Raw genomic sequence first — 27,960 nt, forward strand, 5'->3', positions numbered from 1 at the left:
ATACTCATTTACTGGGATAAACATTTGTGTTTTGTTTAATTTAAATTATTCAAATATATTTTCTAATGCAATTTAATTAGTAGCCAAATCCTTCAAAAATAAAAATGCAAATTCCCCAGGTCTTCTTTTGCACAGTCTATTGTATTATCTCCTTTCTCATTTGGTGTACGTGTGAGACCACTGAGAAATTGTGTCTTGGAGAAACCATAGACTGAGCTGGCTTACATGCATAGACGATACACTACTGTGTACTTCTCTGCTCTAAATGGTCTGGAAGATCTGAAAAGCTTATCCTGTGCATGAGAGTTTAGTTGGATGACACCAGTGACATTTTTTTATATAAGAACCCGTAAGAAATGAAAAAGACTGCATCAGACATGCTCACTTTTGTCTCTCCATGTTCAGTACTGTATCATTGACACTCAACTATCACTAGTTGCTCAAAAACCTGCTGTAATAATTTTGCCTTTGAGGGGTTTTTTTTGTTTTGTTGTGGTTCTTCAATTGAAGCTGTAAATTCTGCTCAGTTACAGTAATCTGCTTGTCCCTGGGCAGCTAGCTATTTTCATGCATTCTCAAAAGATAGATCATTCACTTGCTTCCTACTCTGTCCACTTTTTTGATAAGCACTACTGTCAGTTATGTATTTTGATGAATCTGTTAATTGTGTCTTCATAGACCCACAGATCCCACCTTTAGCAGACTAACTCTCAATAGTGTATTCTGGGAGACGCACTTGACATGCCTCGGGGGTAGCACTCAACCTTAATCCGTACGGGACTATAGTATCTGAGAAAGAGCACATCTTCCCATGAGCAACAAATTAACAAATCTCACCAAATCATTTTATAAACACACACCTTTCATCTCAAAGGCAGCAAAGGGATTTGCTGATTTTACAAAATACATGCCAAACTGAAATCAGTGTCTTTGGTCTCATTATGGAAGTCACTTTTCACAAAACTTCATCTGTGTTCTCTGTGTGTTTTTATTTCAGATGATGGAACGATGGGAAAATCAAGGCAGCCCTCAAACAAGCCTGTCTGCTCCAGCTATGCCACAAAATATCCCCTATCCACCTACTCTTCACAGGAGTTCATTTCCTGATTCAACAGAGGCCTTTGATCCACGAAAACCTGACCCATATGAGCTGTATGAGAAATCAAGAGCTATTTATGAAAGTAGGCGTAAGTGAAAGCCCTGCTCACCCTGCTGACCATTTAATATTTTAAGATTTTGCCTATGAATGTGTCACTGCTGACATAATTTTCCATAATTATCTTTTGTCATTTGAAGAATGAACTATAATCCCAGTTAATAGAGGACATTATAAATTATTCAAAAATTCTAAATTTTCCGTCAGTTCTGAAGTTTTACCCCAATACTTTTGCTCTCCTCACTTTAACTGTCAAATCCTTAGTGAAGAATAGCATACATGCTACCACATTTTACTGTGCTATTTTCCTTCAGAGTTAACCAATATGAGAATGTGAATCTATCAATACGTTATTGCTTCACTTACTTTCACTTTAAAATGAAATTTATTAAAGACATTTCAAATTTACTTTTCTTATAGAAATTACTTTGACAGGTTTTCACATCATCCTCAGTAGTTGGAAGCCCAGAGCCCTAATAACTACATTTGAAGATATATACAAAACAGTACTGACCCGTCTTGATTCTATCTTTTCACACTTTTAGGAAGTGTACCACAAATTTTCCACAAGGATAAAAGGGGTTAAAGTTATTTACTCCTTATCATAAAGAACATTTTTGCTAAACATGTTACTCTAAATTGTCCAGAGCTTTTACGCTTATTAAGATCAAAGCTTCAAAATAGTCTGGTATTTTAATGGAAGCTTTTTGATAGCAGTTATTGCTTGCACATAGCACCTTTCAATTAATTTTATAAATTACTTTAGCCTATAGACTAAATTACTTTATAAATTACACATATAATATTGCACTGCTGCTGGTTTGGATTAGTCCATTAAAACCTAAATGGTCACAATCCGCATTCTGGAATGTACAAATTTCTTTAGAGGGATGGTCAGGGCTGGTGAAGGGTCTAGAGTACAAGACTTGTGAGGAGTGACTCAGGAACTGGGGTTGTTTAGTCTGGAGGCTGAGGGGAGACCTTAATGCTCTCTCCAACTACCTGAGACTGTAGCCAGGTGTGTGTTGGTCTCTTCTCACAAGTAACAAATAATAGGACAAGAGGAAATGGTCTCAGGTTAGATTGGATATTAGGAAAAGTTTCTTCACCAAAAGGCAGCACTGGAACAGGCTGCCCAGGGAGGCAGTCCAGTCACCATCCCTAGAGGCATTTAAAAGACATGTAGATATGGCACTTAGGGACATGGTTTAGCAGGATTTGTCACTGTTAGATTTATGGTTGGACTTGATAATCTTAAAGGTTCTTTCCAACCTGAATAGCTTTATGATTCTGTGATTTTATGTTATTCTTCCAGGCACTGGATTCATGCTGCTGTTGCTTGCCTTGGCCATTCAATTACAGCATCAGCATTTCCTCTTTGGCTTCAGTATTTCCAGTCCCCAATAGGGTGGATATGCCAGAGGAAGACCACAGCCACTCTTAAGTTGACTCAAACCTAGGCCCCAGATAGTATCTCAGATTCAATTCTTTGCCATTGTGGCTAGTACTACCATCTTCTACCACTCTGATCTATTTAATCTAACTTCTTTCAGTAGAGATTGCCCCCTTAAAACTCACTCTTTATCCTCCAAATATCTTATTCTCCCTAAATATGGATTTGAGAAATATAGTAGACACTATATACAAAGCATTTGATTTTCAATTTTAAACTGTTAGGTAAACTATAGGAACTGAGTTTACCAGTGTATTTATAAACACCATGTAGCCCATGCTGGCTGTTATTACATACTGATGTAGCATCTTTCTCTGCTCTAGATGTAAGTCTTGTTTGGACAGAGTACCAAGACCATGTACAAACAGAGATTCTAATTTTTTACACCTTTAAAACTCTTTGAAATATGGATCATGATCCAGTGTGGAGCGGGCCAAAATATTTGAGCAGAGGTAGAAATAATTTTCAACCATCTCTCTTTTGTCTTCCACTTTCTCTCACTTTCACTTTCAGTTTAGCTTTAACTTGTATATTACGGGCTAAAGTGACAAATAAATTGAAAGATTTGTCAGTGCTGAAATGTTGCTCCCAAATCTGCTAGCATTTGGACTATAAATAAGAAGCAATTACATAGTCAACAAGGGTTTTATCTAGTTCAGCATCTCCCCTGCAAACACTCTTGACTTCATATACTGCTTTAAGAAGAGGAAAATCCTTTGCAAGTAATTCCTTCCCATATGGATAGTTTCTAGAGGTGAAGTATTTTAGCAAATACCTGCACTTTCCATTCAGCAGAGTCAGAATCATCCTTTGGGGTTGATCAACCCAGGAGTGGAAAAGCCCAGCTTATAGACTACCTGCATTGTAACATATATCTTTGTAACACAATTAAGAAAAAAGTTATACATGCCATATGCATACATATTTATATGGCATCTGCTTTCATCTTGATCCCAAACATGAAGAGTTCTGTATTTACAGATTTGCCCTGATTAACAAAAGCAAATAGGTTCAAAGCACGTTTACCCTTCATAAAACTGGGGGGAATATAGATCTGATGTCAATTATAAGGACACCCCAAAAGATGATAAATTACACCAAAAGATATATTACACCATTCATTAAAAGGATAAGGTAATTCGTTACTGTTCATGGGTGACTTCTATGAGTTTTCTGTTTACTCCCTTGATCAACAGAAACTTTAATCTTTTACTGATGTTCAGAGGGATATGCTACAGCAGAGGAAAATCTGATAACGTGTAGGTTGAAGTTATGCTGAAGCCTGTGTTTAAATGATTTAGTTACATTTGAGTTCTGTCCAAGAGGCAACTGGAAACTGTACACAACCCTTTTTCATCTAGAAGTAGGAATTTAAAATCACGAAGCTGTTAGGTCCAAAGCAAGAAAGGGAGGGATGAACAGCAAGAGTGCAGAAACCACTCTCCCCAGATTTCCAGCAGTGTCCTAAATCTTCCAGCTAATCCTGGAAGCTTTAATTTGTTGTTTTCTGATGCTGGTATCTTTTGAACATTTTTCTCTAAGATTTGATTCCACAGTTCCCAATGAGATCTCTTCTGCACTCATTCATATCACTTGGTCATAAATAACTGACCTCAAACATCTCTGTTCTCCCTGACATTTTTGTTTCTTGAATGCCATGTGCACACATTCTAGCAAATTCAATTTGTTGAGCCTTTGATTGCTGTTATTCTCTGTGTGGTGCTAACAATTCCTTAAGTGAAAGAAATAGGTAGGAAATCCATTGCTGAGTCAAGAAATGGTCATCTAAATTGAGTATATGGGAGGGAGAGTTTCAAGGTAATACACACTGTGTCCCATACCATATGGTAGTATCAGGTTAGCTATCTTCTGTAAAGACCCACCCTTAAAGTATACAGGGAAAGATCAGCTACTTCAGTGTTTCTTAAACACTTCTTATCTCAACATAAATTTGCCTTATCTCCTGGCAAGAATAGAAAAGAAGGAGGTTCATCTTCTACAACTAATACAAAGAAGTGAACATTCATGACCTAGAAATCTCAAAAAGCAAGAGAGAGGGTTTGGGCTTTGTTTCTCTCACAGTGTGACTGTTAATAGTTCTTTTCATATGGCTATAGCTCTGAATTACTACAGATCCTTTTATCAGAGGATCTCATCATGGTCAGCACTCACCAAGACCTCATCAAAGCTTCCTACTTCCTTATCAGGGAGTTGAGCATCACTCCATAGTTATGTGAGAAGCACAGGCAACACCACTCAAACCCAAGCAAGAACAACACCTAAGGAAGCTGATTCACAAGTCTTTGCTCTAGCTGCTAAATATACTCATCCCTACCTAATGATAGCAGGAAAGGGGCTACAAGCAGGATATGTCCATTAAAAAGGATGATTTTTATTCTACAGGCATGATTTTCCAACTTAGACAAGTGAAGAACCTGTATGACCCTGTTCAATGGGGAGATTTCAATTTTTAATGATTGCCTATGAATTACAAAGGACTACTGCTCCCATAGTGGATGCAGTTCTACCAATACAGCTCAGACACAGATCAAACAATGTATTAGTGCAAAGGAAGAGTGCAACTCTGTTTTGTAAGTCTTAGCTCCTTGGAAAATTGGTTGTCTTGAGGTAGCTGTTACCTGTCAGCTCTTTACCTGTTAGCTGTCACTTGCCTCTGCTGTCACCCATCAACTGTGCTCAACAGCTCCAAGTAGCCAAAAAAGAGCATAAAGTGTTTCCAAAGACGGGTGAAGATTACCACATCACCCAAAATAGCTACTTAAAAAAAAAAAAGAAGGGAAATTGTTTTCTTCTTTCTTTGTCTTTCTTTTCTGCAGCTACATCTCTGTCTCTCTGCTTTCTTTTCCATTTTTTTTCCCACTCCTCTCCTGCCTTCCCCAGTCCCACTTATTTCTTCTCCCATTTATTTCTTCTTCACAGTTAGGTGAAGAGAACCTACCTAACTTTCTGCCATTACATTATTTTGCAAAGCTCGGAAATGGAGAAGTTCTGTTAAAAAAAAATGGGTACTTTTTTCCTTTTTTCCTTTTTTCCATCCAACTCTTAATTTTAGGCAAATACTCCTTTTTCTTTATGAAAACTTAGAGTGTAAGTGACAGAATGAGTCAGATGAAAACCATGGAAGGTAAGTACAGGACCTAGAAAATAGAACATGAAATCAGGAATTTCCTATTAAGGAAAAAAATTATAAGACTTGATACACACCAGTTGTTACAGCTGTAACTGGAGCTCTGCGGTTTTCACTGGGACAACTCATTCTTCTCAGTCTAACATTTCTGCCTTTATAAATTCTCCTTCTCCTCTCACATTTTATATTGAATTCTGTTTATTGTAAATACACAATTTAAAACAAACTTTGCTCAGAAGCCTGTGTAGGCAGACATTAGTCAAACAGGAGACACAAGACATTTGGGAATCACAATGCTATAATATTTCTCTATTGATAAAACATGTAATAGAAATTTGGTTTTATATTCCCCTAAAGAAAGCAGTAACATAAAACATTTATTTTTTCAGCTCTTAGGTGACATTTGTCCTTCAGTTACTGCGGTAATCCAAGACTGGGGATGTGACACAGAAATGCCAGTAGGAAGAATGAGATAAAACAGTGATAAGCTCTTATTAAAGTGAAATCTGAACAATTACAGTTCCCCCTTTTACGGGAAGGACAAAGGTTCCTTTCATCAAAATCCCCCAAGTTATTTCCTCCTCTAACCACAGTATCATGAATTTCCCAAGTTCCTTTCAAATTCATCAGATGTCTGATGCACTGTAATTTTTTTTTTCTGTCAGAGAGTTAGACAAATTGGAAGAGAACCAGAAAGCAAGGTCCACCAGCAGCTGTGAAAAATGTAAATAGGAAATTTATTAGCATAATGCTTTATTAGCCTTCATAAAATAAGGATGTTTCTTATGCAGACTTATGAATGCCTTTCTCTAAGCGCGGCAGACAAGCATTTCAATATATATTCCCAGAGCCTTTCCTCTGGAACATCACTGCTGGTATTCAACACAGCTATACATTAAAATATCAGCAATAGGAAAGTTTTGTTGGGCAACATTATACTGAGTCATGTGTAACTTTGAAAATACCTTTCTTGGAGAAAATTACTAAGGCTATCAGGGTTTCCTAAATTTGATACTCATGAAACATAAAAATAATATTAAGTGTATAGAACTGAATCATGTGAGTGGTCTATGGCTGTAGACACAGTCTACAGCTAAGCAGCATGCATTGGCTGAAGACCTCCACAGTTACAGTCTAAAAAATTGAAGGAAATTTTTCATGTAATTGCTACTGCAACTGTTTCAGCCAATATTTTCCTGAAAAATTTTTTCCTCTAACAATTTTTCCAATTTTTGCTCATCTCTAGTCTAAAAAATTCTGATTTTGTTTATGTTGCTTTACTAGGATATATACATATGTGTATGTGTATACATAGGGAACACTATGATAGCATTAAATAGTATTCTGAAGCATTATATAAAGGGGATTTTGTGACAGTAAAGGGTTTGGCACTATAAAGTCAGAAAATTAGGTTCTAGTTTCAAATCTTCCTTGAGCTCAGTTTTCTATATCTTTCAGTATTTCTGTGTAACAGCTACTGTCCTTTGTATCAGTAAGACGTGCCTGCCTTCACTTAGTAAACAAATGAGTACTGGGAAATTGCTAATTATTATGTATTACAATCAAACTACTCCTTGATATACAGTATGAGCAATTGAGTTATAGGAAAGTAATTTCTCAAAGTTATTTCCAATCAGTAAAGGTTGTTATTTTCCTTGCATCTATTGCTACCCCAAGCAGCAGCATAGAGAAGGGCTAAGAATTTGCATTACTAAATGAATGTAACCCCTTTTTTTAAAAAAGGAAGAGATGATACATAACAAAAGGAGAGGAAATTTAACAGACCAATGTCAAATAATTTTGTATTGTTCATCACTGCAGAAAGAGTTACTCACCATGACAAAACGGATTTGTTGGTTATAAGAACTGACAGTGAAACCAAAAGCATTTTCAAATGGAATTACGAGAATATCATCATCACAATACTGTGGATATAAAGTGATTTTGATTGCTGGATTACAAAGTAGGTCCCAAACGACCTATGCTAATATGAAGTGTCAGTTTTACAACTGATGACAGTATTAAAGATTCACTACTCCTCTCTCTTCAACAGTTTACACTTTACCAAAAATCATACAAATAGATTTTCATCTGCAAAGTGGTAAGGTGTACTTAGGAAGTCCAAGTAATGATATAAGAAAACTGCCTTGTAAGCATTGGGGAATTAGCCACAGGTGCATGACACCAATGGGAATTGCATTGCCTATGTGCTCTTTCAAACTGCTGCTGGCCCAGCTTTCGGAAGGACATTGCAGCATCACCATATTCATTCTGTTCACTTTTAAAATCCCTATTCATCTAAAGCATAGCTGAGACTGAGAGGCTGAATTATAAACGTGCCCTAGTGCTATTTTTGTTCCATGTATTTAGCATTCAACTAAATATGATCCAGAAAATAGTGCAGTACAGACAAATATTATCATCCCTATCTTTCATCAACATAATTCTTCCTTCAAAGAACAGCAGTGCCTCCACTGATGCAAATAAGGATACCCATGTGTCACGTTGTAGGTGAACTGTGCTCCTAGAGCTGTAATTTGGTATTCTCAACACTGGTTTCAGTTAAGTTGGGATTGTGTCCCAGGTCTTGTTTATTGTTTATCTCTGTTCACAAATATATTACAGCTTTCAGTTTCAATGCCATGTCATTTATTTTAAATTAAACATGAAGCTAGATATGCAAATGTTTTACTATTCTGTCTTTTAATAGCAAAGTTAACCTTGGCTTTGCTTTCATCTGATATGGAAGAAATCTTGCTGCGTAGCAAGACACTTTGAAACGCAGAGCTGGACACTTGTTCTCCAGAACACACAGAGTGGTCCCCATGATGGTTTGTTTCAGTTACAGTTATATACAAGTAGCAGTTCAGAAGAAGCCTCTTAGTTTTACTTCCCCAGTTCCTATTTCTAGGACAGACTGGCTGACCTAAAAAATTCAATGCAACAAATTGACCAAGTATTTTGCTACTCATTGAAGCTCTACTTTTAATTATTTCATTCCTATTTCACATAAAACAGTACAACTACTCATGACAGTACAACCACACAAGTGGCTCTATATGGAGAACAAAAAGACTTTATATGGAGAATACACAAATCTTATGTGAACATTTTAAAACTTTCTGCACTTTGAATGCCTGTGGATGGTGACAGAGTTGAGTAGTCTGGTCCCTTTGTCCTGATCTCTCTAAGCATGTTTTCTGCTGCCTCTTTTCCTCAGAGGTGGACTCTTTAACTTACTGAAAAGTTTAGAAAATGCCAATATTAATTTAATATTAAAGTTTCGATTTGCCTTGCATAAAGTTTAGTTTCACATAAAAAACAATTGACAGTTTTTTTTATAAAACAGGAGCAGTTTATCCATAGCAGACACAAGGGACCAGGACATGCAAAATGATGTGCATTCTGCTTGGCTGAAGACCAGTCCCAACTGTCCTTCCTCTGCACTAGGAAGTTGCTGTTCTGTAGGATCTTTGAGCCCAAAAATAAGGATGATTTGAAAAGAGCTACCTAGCATTTTGCTAATAAATCTTCTTATATCTTAAATGTTCTTCACAGATCTTTCCTCTTTCAAAGCTTTCTACTAGTAGCTAACAGTTTGCCTTTCACATGAGCACAGCTATTTAAAGGTTATATCTTATTTTTCAAAGTGCCAGTGGCATAATTACAAATATCCTGTTCTATACATAGACCCAGACTGCTGACAGCAGTGTCTTCCTAAAATTAACATTTTTTTGCTGTGTTTACCAAAAAAACAAGTCTGCGCTTAGGTTTATCTTTCATATGTTTAAGAACTTTAAGGCTCAATTTAACACCTTCATCATAGCAAAGTTCCAAGTTTCATATGTGCGAATTTCTAAACTTCAACAAAATCAAATACTAGATGTTGAATGGTTGTGTATGAGATTATAATTAATGCCATGAGACACTATATGAAATTGTGCAAGACAAAGAAAAGACACGTATTTAGGAAAAATATCAGGTCAGACTTAATGAGATCAGCTTAGAAGGACAGGCACTTCTGCTTGACCACAAACAGTAGTTTACAAAAAAAGATGCTAACTTACTTAAGATACGTGGCTATCTTAACATAGCAAGTTGTTCCATAAGTTATCACAGCTTGAGCATGAGTATGCTTCTTTCACTTTGCTGCTTGAATCCAATTCTGAGGTATATTAGTGTGCCAGCAAGCCAAAATAGAAATACAGAATGAACCAATCTTACCACAGCTCAAAAGAGTGATTCTAGCTGGATGACCAACAGAAAAGGCTTGGGCCCTTTCAAACCTAAAATCTTATTGAGACTATCAAGATGAAATTGCTTTCTGTACATTAAAATTGTTCTGTGTCTTTTAAGAATTCCACAAAAATCTTGAAAGGACGTGAGCAAAATAGTCATTTCTCCAACTTCGCAGTGGAGCAGCATCAGTTTCAAAGGTTCTCATTTTCATGAGTTGTGCTGGTGGAACAATTTACATTTAGATAGCGCCTCTCACCTTGGAGGATCCCAAATCCAGTGTTTGCAAACTCTGAAGTGTGTGAAGGAATTACCTTTTTAAACCACCAAAGTAAAATATGCAGTCACCTTTAAACTGAAGCACCATAGCTCACAGCACAACTCCCAACACAGCAGGTGGACACAAATACAACAGGAACATCAAATCCAAAGAAATGTTCCCATCCCATGGAATCTCTAGACTGTATTTTAGGTAAGCAGGGTATCAGGCATCTGAATTTGAGCAGGTCATGGCTTTTATATAAATACACTTAACAAAAAAGCCAGAAGCCATTCAGTGGCCTTCATCTCCATTTTTGGGAAAATGTCTTTGGTCTAAAGCATTACTTCAGCATTGACCTAAGCGAACTATGAATTTCCTAGCAGCTACTATTACAGTCCACGCTGCCTTTAGGAAGCAGTACCTCAGAATGCCCATAGCTTCAGTCCAAACTCTTCCAAAGTGCTAAGGAGATGCCCACAGAGGAAACACTGCCTCCTCATTTCTCTCATCACATCTACATATTTCCAGAAGGTTTGGCCAAAACTGCTGGTCTCCTGTCCATTCTCTGTCTTCCTTCCACCTGGAACTACCTAGTTACAGTATTAAATACACTCCAGCCTTCCTCCTATCTCAGGAAGGTAGCGTGTACTCAAACTTTGCATCACTGTCCCACAGGTTATAATGTGCCTCATACCATGAAGTATGCATGCTATGATACTCTAGTAGAGAGTCACATGAATGCATTAGTGTTTTACTTTCTTTTCTGTTGTTGATACGCCAATGGAAATCACCTCTGTTTTGGGATGTTTTGCAGTTTGCACTGGATGCTACAGAGATAATAAAACAGAAATTCTTAGTAAAAAAATTTTTAAATCAACAAAGTGTGATAGTGTAATCAGTTCTGGACTTGTTCTGGATTCCTCTAATGCCAGCAACGTAGTTGTATGTGAAAACAAGTCAGTTAGCCTGCGTTTTGTCTAGTGACATGCAAATACTTTGAAACCATCTGCATGAAAAGTAGGTTTAATGGGTTTACCTGCATTTGCCTTCATGTACAACCATTTGTTGTTATTGGCAACATGCACCCTTCTAGCAAAATCTTGCTATTCTTGATCATAAAAGACATTTTGCAATTGAGTTGAATAAAAGCAGTGGTCAGGTCATCTAAACACAGCCATTAAACTTTCCTTTTTATTGCTGCACTAGAATAAGCACAAATATTGTCATTAACTTCCAAAATTTTAAACACATTAACAATTTTATCTTCATCATATTGTGCTAAGGGAACATTACCAATTTACCATCTGTTTCACTCTGTATAGAAATGGACAGGGAAGTCTACATCTAGAAGGAATATATACATACAGATACCACCTAGGAAGACAGGAAGGAGGGGAGGAGAAAAAAACACCGAATAAAACTTAGAATTTTCACTTTGCTAATTCAAAACACAGCAGAGAAATTGATACTGCAACTTTAAGTAAATTGAGAAATGTATTTCATCTTTAATTCCCCATTTTCCTATTCAGAACAAGTGCTGCCCAGGACTGGTTTTCGAGTGGATTCCTCTGGCAAGTATTCTTCAGCCTTCGTTGTTCTGTAAATTAATTGTCCTTCATTTTATGTTTTAGTTATTTTTTTCTTTAATCATTTCTCTAGATAATGGCCAATGATTACTGGCCAGTCATCTTTTTTCTTTTCTTTTTCTTTTTTTTTTTTTTGTATGAGCTCTGTAGGGTTATAGAATGCTAACTCTTTTTAAAATAGATTTTGATATTGAGCAAGGAACAGTATTTATTTTTCCTCAGCCAGTCTTTGCATATGTTTTATGGTGTTTTATATGTGCTTTCATACATTAGCGTTCACTCTGTAACATAACAATATATATCTCTGTAGCTTGTGCTCAAACCTAAGATCAAGGTATATTTCTTTGTAAAACTGAAATTCTATCTTCAAAAAAGAACAGAACTGTTGTATTATGCAGACCCACCCCTTCCTTGCTCCCAGACATATATCTTATTCTCTAACAACCTAAAAGCAAAAAATTGCAAAAATTGTAGCTTTTTGAGTTCTTTGAATGAACATCAGCATTGTAAAATAGCAATGGACTTGTTTATAAAACAGCAAAACTTGATTTCCCAATGTGATCATCTTAAGTGGACAGTTAAAAAGACACCACATACCAAAAAAAGGTATTTTGGCAATCCCATTAAAGTCTTTTCTAATCTTGTACAGGGTAGACAGAGTGCCTAAATTAAATTTATTGGCCTGGTTTTACATACTCCAGTAGGGTTTATACATTGAATAACTCTGTTAGCATACCCCTTATTTTTTTTCCTACTTTGCTGATTTTTATACTTAATTCTTTATTTACCAGCTTTTTCTTTCTAAAAATATCAAGAGGAAATATGTATGTTTTTTAAAAAAGCTATTTATGACTGTTCTAAGCTTTTCATAGCTTTCAAGAGCATATGAAACTCAGATAAAAAAGGATGTTGTAGATTTGTGACAATCAATTCACAGTTCACAGTAATGGTTTATATAGGATAAAAATCTTCACTATCTTCAGCAAAGGAGTCTAAAGTAATTTTTATTTTTGTAGGAAAATTTAGAACACTCAGAAAGACTGAAAAATTGTTATAGCAGAGCTCTTTATCCTTGTTTTAATTGCAATATTAGCAAAAAAAATTTTAAAATTCCATCTCGACTTTTACAGCATCTCCTGAGATACCAGGTTTATCACTATAAAAATCACATAGCACTTGTGCAACATGACTTACATAAAATGAATTAGTCATCTTCAGGGTTATATTTTCTCTATATTCTTATAAGAAACAATTGCATGTACACTTACCAATGTGCAATTCACCAAGGAATTCAAATGAATACAGTACAGAAATGTAGCTGAGAGTGCATAATCACATCTTCACCTGTGAAATCTCAGTATTGTTCGGTAACAATCTATTCAGGTACCCTTATGTTTAAAGTCAATTCCCCATTGTGAAGGAACCAAAAAACAGAATTTCCCAGTGTTCTTTACTATCCTCGCTGTGCAGCACTGATCAGATCAAAGCTTGTCCAATACCATTCTCAAATTCATAGAGGAGTCAGCTAGTTTTATAACCCAGCAAAGCGCATTTGGGTTTTTTTCTCTTCTAGGCTAAATGATCAGTTAAGAAAGTTTTCCTTTTCACAGAAAGAAGAAATAAAATGCTATAATTATAAAAAAGACAATGAAGTTACTAGCAGGCAAATCTAAAGCTCTTTTTCTAACACAAATGTGCAAAGAGGCAAGAGAGAACAAGGAATATTGTCATTCTATCAATAATACCAGAAATATTGACTTCAAGCTCTAACCCTCCTTTTAATGAAATTCATGGGCCATGGGATATTCAGGTATACTAAGTTGACTAGAAGGAAAAGCAAACTGTACAAAAGTCTATACTAATTCAGGCTTGGTTTAACTCCCATGTCTGAAGACCTAGTCAGTCATTTCTTCTTATTTTGCTTGAATGACAAAGTGTTAATCTAATTTACAAAGAGAAAAAACGGCATATTTTCCATAATGAAGTTACATTAATCAACATTTTGCAGTATATATTTTAAGGCACAGGAGCATCATTTTTTTGTACATATAGATAATCTTTGTATGATCAACTGAAAATCTGCTCCATCAAGAAAAGACAAAATTTAGTTTATGTGGAGAGGAATGGCTAGAAAGTGGATACATTACTATAAAAGAACAGCTTCTGGAATGAAGGTACAATATTACTGGAGAGCTTTGTAATAAGTCTTCTGTGTTATTTTCATTAATGACCTAAGCACAAAAAATAAGGGTGGAAATTAGGTCCACATTCAGACATGAGACTTCAGATATCTATGGTGCAGTTGTCTCTACAACAATGGGCAGCCAGTCAGTGCAGCCAGCAGACTCGTATCATACCAAGCATGAAAGCTGAACCAACCAGCGACAGCAGTGGAGTAAACACTTTGATTAGTCAGTCACTGGAGAAAGCATGATGTTACCATGAAAAATTCAGTAAAATCACGGGTTGCAATCTGTCAGTGAAATGCTGAATGAGGCAGGTGATGTAGAGAAGGCCACAGTCTTAGGCCCCAGTAACAGCCTGGTAAGGTCTGTGTGCTGTTTGCTTGCAGAGGCTTGCAGTAACAGCAGGGTGGACTGGATGACCCAGGGTTTCTTGCCAGTTCCATGGTTTTTTTGCTTGGTGGGACAAAGAATATTATTTTTTAATAATAATATTGGTAAGAGGTGGCAGAGAATGGGCTCTATAGACTTCCAGCTCTTTGAGGAAGAAGGCTTTCTTTAGCAAATACAATGGCATAGCCAATTAATCAAAGGGCTTCCAAACTCTGTTACAGCTCATAGAAAAGTATGCCCATATACACTATTTTTAGCCTAAACCTTTTCAATCTGGCTTACCTATTCCATTCTAAATGAGTATTAAAACAACCTCTTTTAGACAAAGTAGTGCGTCTTATTCTGGAATCTGGTGCCAACATTGGTTCAGATCAACTTTGTAAATGTATGTTTGAGTGAAATTTCATCTCAGTGTGCCAGAGGACGTATTTTTCACATCCTGATATTCTTAGTTTCTTAATACATTCCCCACTGAGCATATTCATTTACTTGTGCACAAATAAAGGCGGTGCTTGGTTTGTGACAGACTGCTGGAAACAGTGCTGTTAAGTGTTAGACCTGGGCTATAAATGGTGATCCCACTGTGTCTATCCACAAAGCCCTTTCCCTAGTGTGGAGCCCCATCCTTGTTACACTTAGGAACAGCAAATCAGGTAAAGATAAGGTATCGCTTATCTTTATTGCTCATCTTAAAATTCCTTTGCCTCTCGCATCTTTGAAACAAACTTTGCATTAAGTTAACATACTGTTCATGCAGAAACTTCATTTGCTTTTTTATTCACCGCCGAGAAACTTATCAAATGAATTGGAAAAAATCAGGATAACAATCTGTTACGATATGTTTGGGTTTGTCATCTATATGCATGAGAAGCAAGTTGGTAGGGAAAGGTAATACTTTTATTTTTACCAACTGAAATATCTGCGATTCAGTCTCACTCACACTGATATACATGGCTGAGACAATGCATTGTGCTGCTGTCTCTTAGAGCACATTTTTATTACACAGTCATTGTATAGAGCCACTGCATGTGGTTCTGTGTCTCTGTCTTTACAAGACATGACTAAATCAGAATGAGCTTCAACCCCAGACCCAACTCTGCAGTTTGCAAGGTCTCCACCGATGGCTCCAGAGGTGTGGGGGGAGGGTGGGGAGAGGGCCTCTGAAGTACCATGTTTCAGCCAGCTCTAGTCCCTCCCCTCCAGAGAGAACAAGACACAACTGGACACACTATGAGCAGTTTGCTGAAATACACCTACTGAGCCCTTTTTTGTCTTTTGGGGCTGGACAGTGTCCAAAAGCTGTCACAATTTGTAGACCGGAGTGCAATTTAAAAAAAGACCACTCTTATTAATCTTGGTCCAGCTTCAGGTGATGATCCTAAAGCATCTCTGAACATGCAAGTAAGGTGATAGTCAAAATAGAGAATCTTTATACTATTTGAAATTGTATTAAAAATCTCTCTTTTGTATTTTGAGAGCATCAAGACCCAAAACAATGGGCTCTTTCAGATGAAGCTAAAGACATTTTTATAAGAAACTGACTTTTAAAACAGGATGCTCCTGAAGTGATATATTCCAGGGCAGAATATATGTTTACAGGCAAGTTACGCAGGCATATGGAAGCACAACTTTAATGATTCATAAAGCTGTTGAGACTTTAATTGAGTAGCATTAAGGAGTTCAAGTTAATGATGTTAGCTTTCAATTTAAACCCTAAGATTCAGGCTTATAATGATAGCTTTCATCAAAACTCTTTATTGAGGGCATTACCTGAAAGTGGAGTACTTAAAAGCTACATTACATAAAAAGACATACTACTTTATGTCTGTACGTGGAACTAAAAGGGCCTGTAATAATTATTTGTCCATCAATTGTATGTTAGACTGATATTTTTTCTATATATCTTTATCTCCTATTTCAGTTTATTCTTTTTAGGTTTTAATGAACTGCAAAGAAAACACAAATTAAATGCCAGAGTTGGATGAACAGCAGTATATTATGCAGTCACTTGTAGGAAGAAGGCACCTTTATAACTCTATTTTGGACTGACTTTTCCAATACTGTTGTCCTGTAAATGTGTCTGAGCTTGGTTCAGTGTATTCTACTGAAAATAATCATTCTCCAAGATAGCCACATTTTCAAGTCTCCTCCTTGTCTGTGCACATAACATTGTGTCCCATTTATTTCCACCAGCTCTAACCAGGATGCCATTAGTCATGTGCAATGAACACAAGGTGGGAGGGAAGATGGTACAAATTCTTAAGACAAAACCAAAATCCTTTGCTCAGTGGGATTTCCCTTTGAACCAGGTCCCGATTACAAGGAGCTGGATGTTCACCTTCGGAGAATGGAGTCTGGGTTTGGCTTCAGGATCCTGGGAGGAGATGAGCCTGGACAGCCTGTGAGTTATTTCTTCCTGAATTTCCTTTTTATAACTCTAAAATCTATGCAAAGGTCAGAAAAATATTACTACATAGCTAAACTCAAATGAACACCATGTTAAGGCTGTAAGTAAAATGGCTTTTATATGCATCCATGGAAAAAGTCAGGCCTCTCAGCTTGTCTGCATCTAAAAGATGTAACAGTAAATTAAGTCAGAATCAGGAGTTTAGTTAGAATTGGTGCATCACTCAGCCCTTTACTGCAGACTGTGACCAGGCATCTTTTAATCCTGACTTTCTGAAAGTGAGTTTAAGCAGAAGCCAAATTATGTAAAACTATGCATAGATGGTTTTAGTGTAGACAGACAATATACATGCATAAGGTTGAAAGGTGCTGTTGACCATGTGGTCAACAATCTAACCTGGAACACTCTGTTAGATGACAATATCATGTGATGCATCAGGTATAAAAACAGTAGCATTGATCATTAGAAGCAAGACATCCCCGTAACCAAAAACAGATAACAAAACCAACATAGACATATCATAGGTGAAATAAAATATAAAATTAAAATATGCACATATTTTAAAAGAGATCTGTAGATTTTTTGATACATTACTGATAAAATACCCTAATTTTGACAGAACAGGCAGAATTAGTACTCCTTCAGTATAATTTTGATGATGTAACTAGGGTGTGTCAGCAAAGACTAATCCCAAATTGATAACATTTATTATCAAAACCTTATGCATAATCTGAGTCCTGTGTTACCACATTTCTGAGATAATGTTTAACTAGTCAATAGATTTAAATATTCCATATTCAAATTCACACAGGACAATACCGCTGTCACTCAAGCGTTAACATTGACCAACACATGGGTCTGAGAAACAAAGCGTCTCTATTTTAAAATTGTCAACATCTGTCAAAGTAATGATAAATATTAAGTTTACTGATGCCTCCTGCAAAAAGAAACAAATGCACTGTACTCTAAAAAAGGTGCTTCAAGTGCTGAGTGAGATGCAGAGACCCCATTTTAGAATAAGTGGTTTGGAATGATTTTTGAAAGTTGAACAAGGTACAGCTGTACAGAAGGACATCAAATCATACTGTTTCATCATCTACACTTGCAGTGTGGCTTAACCCCTCTGGCATCTAACTTTCTTCTACGGACCATGTCCCAGCGCACATAATACAAGGCCACGAAGCCACCATCTTCACATTCTCCACCTAAACATTTTTCCTGTCTTTTCTGGATGGCCCAGCCTGGATGATTCTCAAAGCTCACCTACCAGGTGAAGCCGAAACAGAAAAAGTCTTAGGAGCTAGTGGAAATTTCCCAGTTTATCCTGCAAAGAACTGACACTAGTGGAAGATTTGGAAATTTCCCTCAACCTGCTTCAGACAGTAGTGTCCCTAGTGGCATTTCGCACCTCCCAGGAACGTGTCCCTGACTAGAAGTCTGCACAGTGTTATGGGAAAGTCTCTCTGGGTCTCTCCTCTAGTGTTTTTTTTCCATTACAAGTGGATAATTAAGTCTTACTGGCTCTGCAGTTTGGAGGTTTGCGACATTCTCATGGGAAAAAAAGTGCAGCTCAAATGCCTCATCTAAAAGATGATTATTTATATAGAATATAATTATTTCAAACTAAAGGACTATAAGAAAACTGCTTTAGGATATCTAAGATTCTGATGGTTAAGAATACATGCTGGACTTCTGGAAAACCTGAATTTATGTCTCTGCTCAACAATCCAGCAGAGCGGGAATTTGGAGCCCTGTGCCTCCCAGCTACACGCATTATGTGCTTCCTTACAGAGGAAGCAGCACTTTCTAGGTTCTTTTCAGCAAAGGATTGACCTAGCTTTACTGTCCAAAGTCAAAGAGTCATAGCTGGATACCAAGTGCAAAGAGAAGCACATTGCTATTTTTGGAGAGTGGGACCAAAAATGCTGCTGTCTGTGAACAACCTTCTAAGATGCTTCACTGTCCTGCCAAACAATCGCTCTCAGCCTGCGTTTAGCCTCAAGGTTGCTGGTTCTATTTCAGGGCTTGCAAATACAAAAGCATTTTTCCCCCAGATGTATCAATCTAACAGGCTTTATGTCTCCCCACAAACCGTGTCTCAAAGTCCTCAGGAATGAATGAGATCCTAGCTTGAGGCTGAGGATCCTACAAGGCAAACAGGCACCTCCTTAGAGCTAGGTGTTGCAGTGCTGAACTTCTCAATTCTCACTCTCTCTTTGTTGCCCACCTACTTGTTTTCAAAATCATCAATAATAAAGATGAGAGATGTACTTATTTTTTTTTTTTAGTTTCCATCTATTTTGTATTCAAAATATAAGATTTCTTAACTCTGTTTTCTCTCCTCCACTGCTTCCCTGCTTCCCCATGGACAGCCCACCTGCAGCCCCCCATTCTTTTCACCTCCAGAAAAGGAGAGGCAGTTTCTGCCTGTCCTCCAAATCCCTGCATTTCCAATGTAACAAGAACTGATATGCTTTGAAATGTTTGTTTCGGCTCTCCTGCTGTGCAGTCAGGTAACACAGAACAAAAAGAAGCTTTCGTTGCCTTTTGTCTTTGTGGTTTGGTTTCTATAAAGGAATATGGATTCTTCAGCATAAGGCAATGAGTTTTTCAAAGAAGCAGAATCCACATAAAGGTTTTTTTAGCAGGATAATACTGACACTACAGAGGGGCTGTAGCTTAGTTTCCTTCTTGTTTTATCAGCTACCTGGCACCTTAGAGGGAGGAAGTGCTGCTGAACTACTCCACTTTCCATACCTGTAAGCATAAAGATGCTTTTCAAAGGAAAGACTTACATTTATTGAGAAATTTCAAATATCATGAGTGTGGGTTGTGCCAGTTACAAACATCTCAAATTTCATGATATCATACCTCCCCAGGTATTTATCACAACTCCCAGTAACTTGAGGAGGTAAAGGTAATCTGACTTTGTTACAGTGAATTCTAATATCACTGAAAGCTTGCAAATATATGTGAATTGGAACTTTACTGAAGTTGCACATTGCTGTCCCAAAGGGGAGTACTGTGGATACATGTGTGCAGCTGAAACTCATAATCACAGGAACATATACTTAATTTCACTGAGTCACATTTTCAACACAGATTGACAGGGTTTCTCCTCCAAAATGCCTGCAAGATGTATGTCTATATTCCTTTTATGATCAGTGCCAAGAAACAGACATTTCTAAGATATAACAGATGTCCGTAGAGCAAAACATTAGGATAATGTAGACCATGCCTTAGGAGCTCCTATTTTTAGTGGTGATCAGACAGAATTCAGATTATTATCTTGGATTTAGACATCACAGACACTTAAAATCACCTTTTATGTCTATTGCTTAAATTTTACTGTTTCTGTGAAGCTACTGTGTTATATTCAGAGAAACTGAAACACAAAGTCAGATAATTAGAAAGAATCACAAAGAAACCCAGTATTAAAACAGATTAACATGCATGAGTCAATAGGCCCAGGCTTCAATTTCAGACTATGTTCTGTCACAGTTTGTCTAATCCCAGCATTTATCATGTGTAATCTCTAGCAATAGATGAAACTCTCCCTTTTCTCTGCAACACACTCTTTATTGCCTACATGTCATCACCCTTTTCCTCACTCATTCAGAGCAATCTCATGCCAATGTGAAACTGCATTACAGAAGTAATATAATCCTGATAAATATTTTTCCAATTTGTGTTTTGCTTGTAGAATTTATAACTATTACGGAAACTACTCAACTATGAAATAAGAGCAGATACTGGATAAGAAACAAGTTCAGACACAGAAAATGAAAAAGAAGGAGAATTAAGTTATTCTTGCTATTAAATATACCAAATAACAGAAACGGTGGCCATCATCTTGGCAAACACACCTACCTGAAGTGTTTAAAGTAAGACTCTGGTAGAAGTGAGTTCCACCACTGAGATGAGTAACACAGTCACATTCCACTGTGGACATGTGAAGTATCAGCAATAATTACTTAATTGGTCAAACTAGAAAAAGGTTTTGCACTTCTCTGGAGATACTGATGACCTACCATGCTGTGAGCTGCATTTGTGTTCCTCCAAAGAAAGGTTAAAGATGAACAAATGGTTCGATACTTTGGCAGCCAATTATAAAGAAACTGCAAATGCTCAATAAAACCAAAGGAGTGAGAAAGTGCCTACAATCTTCCAAGCTGCAGAAGGTTATCACCCATCTCTTCCCAAGATAACTAGAAAAAAATACTTAATGCCCAAATGTAAAAGTTCTGAGAATACTTTGTGGAGATGTAGCTACATGTAGCTTTGGACAGCTTTTTTTCCTGCCCAGTATAGGAGCATAAATACATATTTCATAGTTGGATTCTGCACAAAGTATTTTCCAAAGCTTTGAGGTATGTTCTTTCACTGTTTGAAGAACAGAATGGAGAACCTGAAAGAGTCTCTCTGGCAACTCAGCCTGGCACTGCTTAACAGGATCCCAGGAACACCAGGAAGCAGGAAAACACCGCATCATGTTCTCTCTTTGCTAAGTTTTGAAAGCAAAAGTGAGCCAAAGGGAGGCTGGAAAGTGGGGAAAATTCTCCAGGCTCCACATGGGGTTTCATTTAAACACTCTGCTGGGAGACTTGCAACTCTGCAGCTAAGACCACAAAAAAACCCACAAGACCACCTGCATGAACACCACAACTAGCCTTTGCAGTTCATCATGAAAAGCAATACTTGATAGCTTTCATCTTTTATTATTTAAAGCGGATTGTCACACGGCATGTCATATCCATCATTCTGCGCTCACTCTCACACTTAACAAGAGAAAGGAAAATTTGGAACACGCTCTGTGAATGCTTTCATATTCTTTCAAAGAAAGCAGGTTTTGTTTGAATCAATCTCAACTGTTCTACCAGTTATTCCACAGGGAAAATATATATGTCTCCTTCTAATAAATTATGTGAATTTATGTGCATAGAAAGTGGAGAAAGTCATTAAAGGGTTTTGAACAGATTTTTTGCTAGTTTATATGTCCCATACAAATTACATTTAAATGTCGGTTTGGGAAAACAACATCTGCCCAGAGTAAGCTGACATTTTTCCTCTTTTTCCATTTTGTTAATCAACCACTACCTGAGCAATTATTCACTATGAGCAGCAACATTTGATATAGCACTTCTTTTCCCCTGGAGTCCCAGAGCAAATTCGATGTAGTGGGGTCACTTCCACTACTGACGTCAAGTGTATTACTCCAGGTGCTTAACTCACACAGCAGTGAGGAAACTTCAGTAAGCAATATGTAGAATAATTTTAAGTCAAAGGGACCCTTACATGGAATTAATCTGTTTAGATCTTCTGCATAACGTAATCTATAGAAGCTGAACACTCCTTATAGACAGATTATCTTCATTTTAAGATATCAGGCAGATCATCCTCAGATCAGGATTCTCAGGTGTATCACTCCTACTCAAGTAGGAATCTTCTCACCTTCTTACCAAAGGCAAGGAAGCATCTGCAATCACACCTGCAGAGGAGGAGCACAGCTTTCAGACACACAGAGACCTCTTCACCTGCACTGAATTGCTAACTAAATTTCAACAGGAAGGGAAAATCACTGCAACATTCATGGTACTAAGTGGAACAGGCTACCCAGGGAAGTGGTCACAGCACCGAGCTTGACTGAGTTCAAGAAACATCTGCATGAGGCACTCACTGACATGTTCTGATTGGTCTGGCCCTTTGTGAAGCCAGGAGTTGGAATTGATGATATTTATGGGTCCCTTTCAACTCAGGAGATTCTGTGGTTCTGTGATTCTAAGTGGGAGGCTCAATGTATGCATGACAGGGTTTTTTGTCTTTACTGCATAGATCCTCATCGGAGCAGTAATTGCCATGGGGTCAGCAGACCGAGATGGTCGTCTCCACCCTGGTGATGAGCTGGTGTATGTAGATGGGATTCCAGTGGCTGGCAAAACCCACCGATACGTGATTGATCTTATGCATAACGCTGCCCGAAATGGACAAGTGAATCTTACTGTGAGGAGAAAGGTGCTACCCACAGGTGAGTGAAGACTGGGAGTGGAGAAAGGAAGAAAACCAAAAGCTCAATGCTGACAGTACAGGGAGGTGCTGTTGTGAAAAAATTAATGTCTAAGTGAATGTCTGTGTCATTTTGAAAACAAAGTAATTGTAAATGTGTTCCCCTCATTTCTGTGACAAAAAACACTACAGCTGAGTGTTGTTTCCTTCAGAAGTGGAAACAACGTTGGCAACGCCAGTGTGGTGGTCTTGAGTGTTCTGGATTTGTTCTGTGCTGTCTTGGTCTGTGCTGTCTCCTCTTGTCCACTTTTGGGACAAAACATTCACCTCAGTTAAAACTGTTGAAGCTGACCCTGTGAATAAGCAATCAGAGAAAGGCTCAAAGACTGTTAACTGTTTAGGGCAAGAATTCATTTCACTCTTGTATGTGTTAAAAAGCCCATTTCTGGTCTCACTGATGTCACTTGGAGTTTTTCCCCTAACTGCAACACAAGCTGGCTGCAAACCTCCTGTACAGCACATGCGTCTCCTAGGAACAGGGCCGGATCCTCCCTTCACACAGGCACGATCAGAAAATAAACCTAAAACAACATGAAGAATCTGAAGTAAATTAAACGTTTAGACTAGCTCCACCTCAATTATTGAAAAACACTAGAATCTGGAAAAACATGTGGCAGTATCTGTTAAAACTTTAATGGGAGAATCTGCTGCTGTTCCACCACCACCTTTGCTTACGCTAGGAAAGAAGTATTTAAAAACTTTTAAAGCGTTCGTGGAGAGTGCAATTCACTGAGGCACCAGAAATGAGCCTGTTCCCAGCCTGTCCTGTCTTCTGCCTCCCCGTGCCCTAGATCCGCTGTCGTTGCCTGCGCCATTCCCCTTCGCTCCCCTGCCAAAAAGCCACCCTCCCACTCACCTTCGTCTTCGCAGTCCCCCTCCCACTGCGGCACCGCAGCTCCCTGCCAGCCACGCTCTCGCGGGACTGACTTTCTTCTGTTACTGACTCCAGAGTCCTCCAGCCAGAAAGGTCCCCCACCGCCCGGCGCGACGCCCCCTCGCAGCTCCCCCAGCGCTAGGAAAATGGCCAATAACCAAGGTAATCCGCTGAGCGCTTGCGATTAGCACCTTTCCTGGGTCAGCCGGCAGTGCAGGCAAAATTAGCAAGAGGGTTAGCACAGAGTGGATGACAGACTTCGCTGCTGCTTGTTAAATATTAAATAAAAGGGTTTATTAGACTCTCCGGTCTCCTGGCACAGAAAATGAAGCAAGCTGGTAAAACACCTGGAGTTATTCTTGGGCCTTGCAAGTGCTACGCTGGGGAGTATAGTGTGTAACTCATTAATGTTTAAGCCTTTCAGGAGCTGAACAGGATTTTAATTTGATGTGTGTCTCGGTTTAACAAAAGCTTTGTGGAAAAAAAAATTAAATTATTGATGCTGGGCATGACTGAAAAATGCAGCTCTACCACATTGGGCCACTTGATTTTCTGTGAATCTCTCACTCGTGCGAATGTATACAATAGAGGGATCTGGGGCTTTCCTTACCTGCCTGATAGCGGATGTTCGAGTCTCAGCGCTCACCTGGAATCACCATTTTGCACAGCTGCTTACCTAGATGTGGAACAGAAAATCATCCTTCACAAGTTCTGGAAAGCAATTTGATTAGGAAAATGTGATATTCAGAACAATGCGAATTATAATGCCTTTTTTTCACAGGCAGAAGCAAAATGTAATTTTTTCTGATGAATATCTATTGCACAGCTGACAATGGAATAGCCATTTAAACTTCTCCTCCTTTATCTTTCTTTTCCTATACTTAATGGCATTCAGTTGCATTCATTTATGGCCAAGCCAGCTCTCGGTCATTCTGCAGGGTAAGATAATTTCCTTTCTGTTGCAGCCATACTGACATAAACCGTATTCAGTTTTCTGAAACATGACAGCCAGAAAATGAGATCTCTCTTGTCACTGACTATGGCATTTAGTTGCAGATTTGGTTCAATAACTCTTGGAGATTTTCAATTCTAATGCAGGAGTATAATAATTGTTTGTTTTTCTTCCTCTTTATTTTCTCTAATCACTTTATTTCATAGTTGCAGAAGGACTGCTAAAGGACACACCTGACTGAGGAACAACAGCTTGTCCTTGGACGATGTTTATTTTATTAATATATACACAATGAAGGTCTAACTTGCAAGCTCTCTTCCCAGGATGTATGTGTGCAATGCATAAGCTCTTCCCATGTTGAGTAGAATGACTCTGCCACTTTCATTGCTCCAAACAGAAAGCATATTACTTACATTCATCTGAAAGTTAGTTCTATATTAAAACTGTCAATAAATACCAATTTGTGTAAAAACTTACCTCTGCTAGCATTAATCTTTTTTTTTCCCCCAATCTGGAAGTGTAACTTTACTGTTTTCAATTGCCAAATATTTGTACTAAAAAAAGTGTGTAATCTCACAAGATTTAACTTGTTCCCTGTTCCTGTTACTATAAAGCAATAGTGGAGTGTGGATAGACTCCATTTTCACTTCTGCCCTTTCCAACTCACGGTACAAGAGCATCTTCAAAGCCTTTAAATGAGTACTGCCTCTGTCACAACACCCACAGAAAAACTATTTGTGATTATTTTTCAATTGTATAACTGCTCTGTTCCATGAACGTCTTTCGAACGTACTAATCAACTTGTAAGAAGAACATTATGCAGCTAATCCTAATTACTCTGTGTTAGCTGCCTGCTTAAATTCTTTTAATCCAAACATAAATAATTTTATATTGGATTAGACAGTCACATTTTCCTCTTGACAACAGATCAAGCAGCAGACAAGGGAATAGCGTTTGCTAATGTTTTTGCACTCCAGATAGCCACTGCTTCTTATTTTCCTTTCCTCTCTTGTAGATAGCTTAGCAGTGAGTGTTCATGCTTGCTTTATCTGATTGCCCTTGAACGTTTTGCATAATTGTGTAGATTCCTGTCTCTCTGCATCTATTACAGCCCTTAGTTTGATACTCGCAGTAGTCAGGGCTATAGACAGTCAACTGGATTCATGTTGCATTAGCAAATGTAGTGTAAGTCACAGAGCCACTGAGCAAGTCACTGTAACGGTAACACTGGTGTGATTTATATTGTAGGAGAGCCGTGCCCAGAGAATGGCAGAAGCCCAGGCTCGGTGTCTACACACCACAGTTCTCCAAGAAGTGACTACGCTACTTATGCTAACAGTAATCACGCTGTCTCTAGTAGCAATGCTACACCCCCCGAGGGTTTCACTTCTCACAGCCTGCAGACCAGCGATGTGGTGATCCACCGCAAGGAGAATGAAGGCTTTGGCTTTGTTATCATCAGTTCCCTGAACAGGCCAGAATCTGGGTCCACAATAAGTAAGTAAACCACATTTTTCAGATTAAATTTTTCCAAGTGCACACCAAATTAAAAAAATGAATAAATGAAACCTGACATCTGCTAATTAATCGCTGCAGAGATTAAAACTGAAGGGACTCTCAGGGTTGCTTCCAGGGGCACCATTTGTTTGTGTGTTGTGTCTTGGACAAAACCAAAGGTTATTGCAGCCTCCGAGGCTCTGTGCTTCCACACCAATCTGTCTGTCAGAGTACAACAGGATTCACCCACAAAGTAGATTTTCTCCATTCCTATATTCCAATGAGATACTCCGCAAGTAACCACGGGCATTATGTGAATAAATGATCCCTCACATTTGATTCAATTACACTTTTTTTTTTTTAAATCAAGATCAATTTCAGGATCTTGAAATAAAGGCTGAGATCACAGCAAACCCCATGTCAGCAGCTCTCCAGTTAGAGCACTGCAGAAGCAACTGGAAAACAGGAAAACTGGTTAGACAAAGGTACAGGGAGGTTGATTTTTTAACTGTCTGCACTATACATAGTATAAAAGTTGCAACTGAGTATAGGGAGATGTGAATATAGTGGCAGGATCTGTCCTTAATGATAAAAAGCTCACTTTATATCTAGATAACTAGCAGGGCTCCGCTTTCTTGCTTTAATATAGGCATCCAATGTCATTTGAGGTATCCTGGGTACATCTAGAGGGAGAGGTCAGGCAGATGTGACATAGGACCTGCAAGAGACTCAGACCCTTTGGTAGTGGTAGCTGCAGGCTCAGGGGCACCCTTGGGTGTTTCAAATGGTATCTAACAGGCTGAGAGCTGAGCTCCTGGCATAAAAGGCTTCAGGTTGAGAGACATTCACATCTCCCAACAAATCCATCAGAAACTATGAATGCTAACCATTGCTGAAAAACCAAGACAAGTAAGAACATTTGACATTTTCCAAGCTGCAGCCAAATGCAGTCCCTTCCCTGTCTTCAAAACATGTTTTGAAGGAACTGTTCTTTTATCCAAAACTACTTCCTGAGGAAATAAAATAACACCTTTAACTTGTAGGGTCAACCTTCACTCTTATAAATCCATAACAGAAAAGCAACTAAGAGAGTACTGGGAAAACCATATCTCACAATAGCAAATGGTCTCAGAAAACTTCTTTGTAGTATTTAATGATCATGCAGTTATTGAGAGTTGCTTGTTTTACTACCTCAGCTGAATTTTAAAATTCCATGATTGTGAGAATTAATATTGTAACAAAACCATGGATAATTAGCCTCTTGGGACTTTGTATTTTCACTTTATTGAATATAATAGCCAATTGGAAGTTCTTTGCAGAAGATCAGATGGGAAAAAAAAATTCCATAGAGGACATTTGGATTCATACATATTAATCATTTAAGTCAGTCATGGATTTTTCAAGAAAATTATTTCATAGGCATAATGGTTGGGGTGATGGAGAGGGAAAGAGGAGAGAAGAGAAAGAGAAAATGTCAAAGCAACTAAAAGTTCTGTGACCTAAGTATTCTGCTGAGGACAACAGACCCAGGCTCAAGATTCTGCTTTGCATCTTACTCTCCAACAAGTTCTTGTAGCACTTTTCTCTCTCCTCAAGCAACTACACAGGTAGGCAGTGCTGAACCTCAGTCGAACACCTCAAGTAGTAAAGGAACATGACAGTCTGCTGTGGAAGTGACAAGTGAATTTATTCAAATAATAACTGCATTGAATTTCAGTGATCCCAAAGAGCACCCAAATCCTAAATTTAG

General features: G+C 38.0%; 1 protein-coding gene across 2 annotated transcripts in view; it reads left to right on the forward strand.

The window, feature by feature from the left end:
- MAGI2 (membrane associated guanylate kinase, WW and PDZ domain containing 2) overlaps window positions 1-27,960 on the forward strand; it is a gene marked incomplete at both ends in the record, with an annotated part of 744,090 nt that overhangs the window by 660,372 nt on the left and 55,758 nt on the right. The window contains 6 exons of one of the 2 annotated variants that reach the window (XM_084265916.1): window positions 998-1,187; window positions 11,785-11,826; window positions 16,727-16,818; window positions 22,657-22,849; window positions 23,837-23,923; window positions 25,962-26,210. In XM_084265916.1, the coding sequence (XP_084122042.1) occupies window positions 998-1,187; window positions 11,785-11,826; window positions 16,727-16,818; window positions 22,657-22,849; window positions 23,837-23,923; window positions 25,962-26,210 (853 nt within the window). The remainder of the gene's footprint in view (window positions 1-997; window positions 1,188-11,784; window positions 11,827-16,726; window positions 16,819-22,656; window positions 22,850-23,836; window positions 23,924-25,961; window positions 26,211-27,960) is intronic. The other variant, XM_084265917.1, reaches the window with a different exon arrangement.

Source organism: Gallinula chloropus (assembly GCF_964237585.1).
Source record: "Gallinula chloropus genome assembly, chromosome: 1".
Lineage (NCBI taxonomy): Eukaryota > Metazoa > Chordata > Aves > Gruiformes > Rallidae > Gallinula > Gallinula chloropus.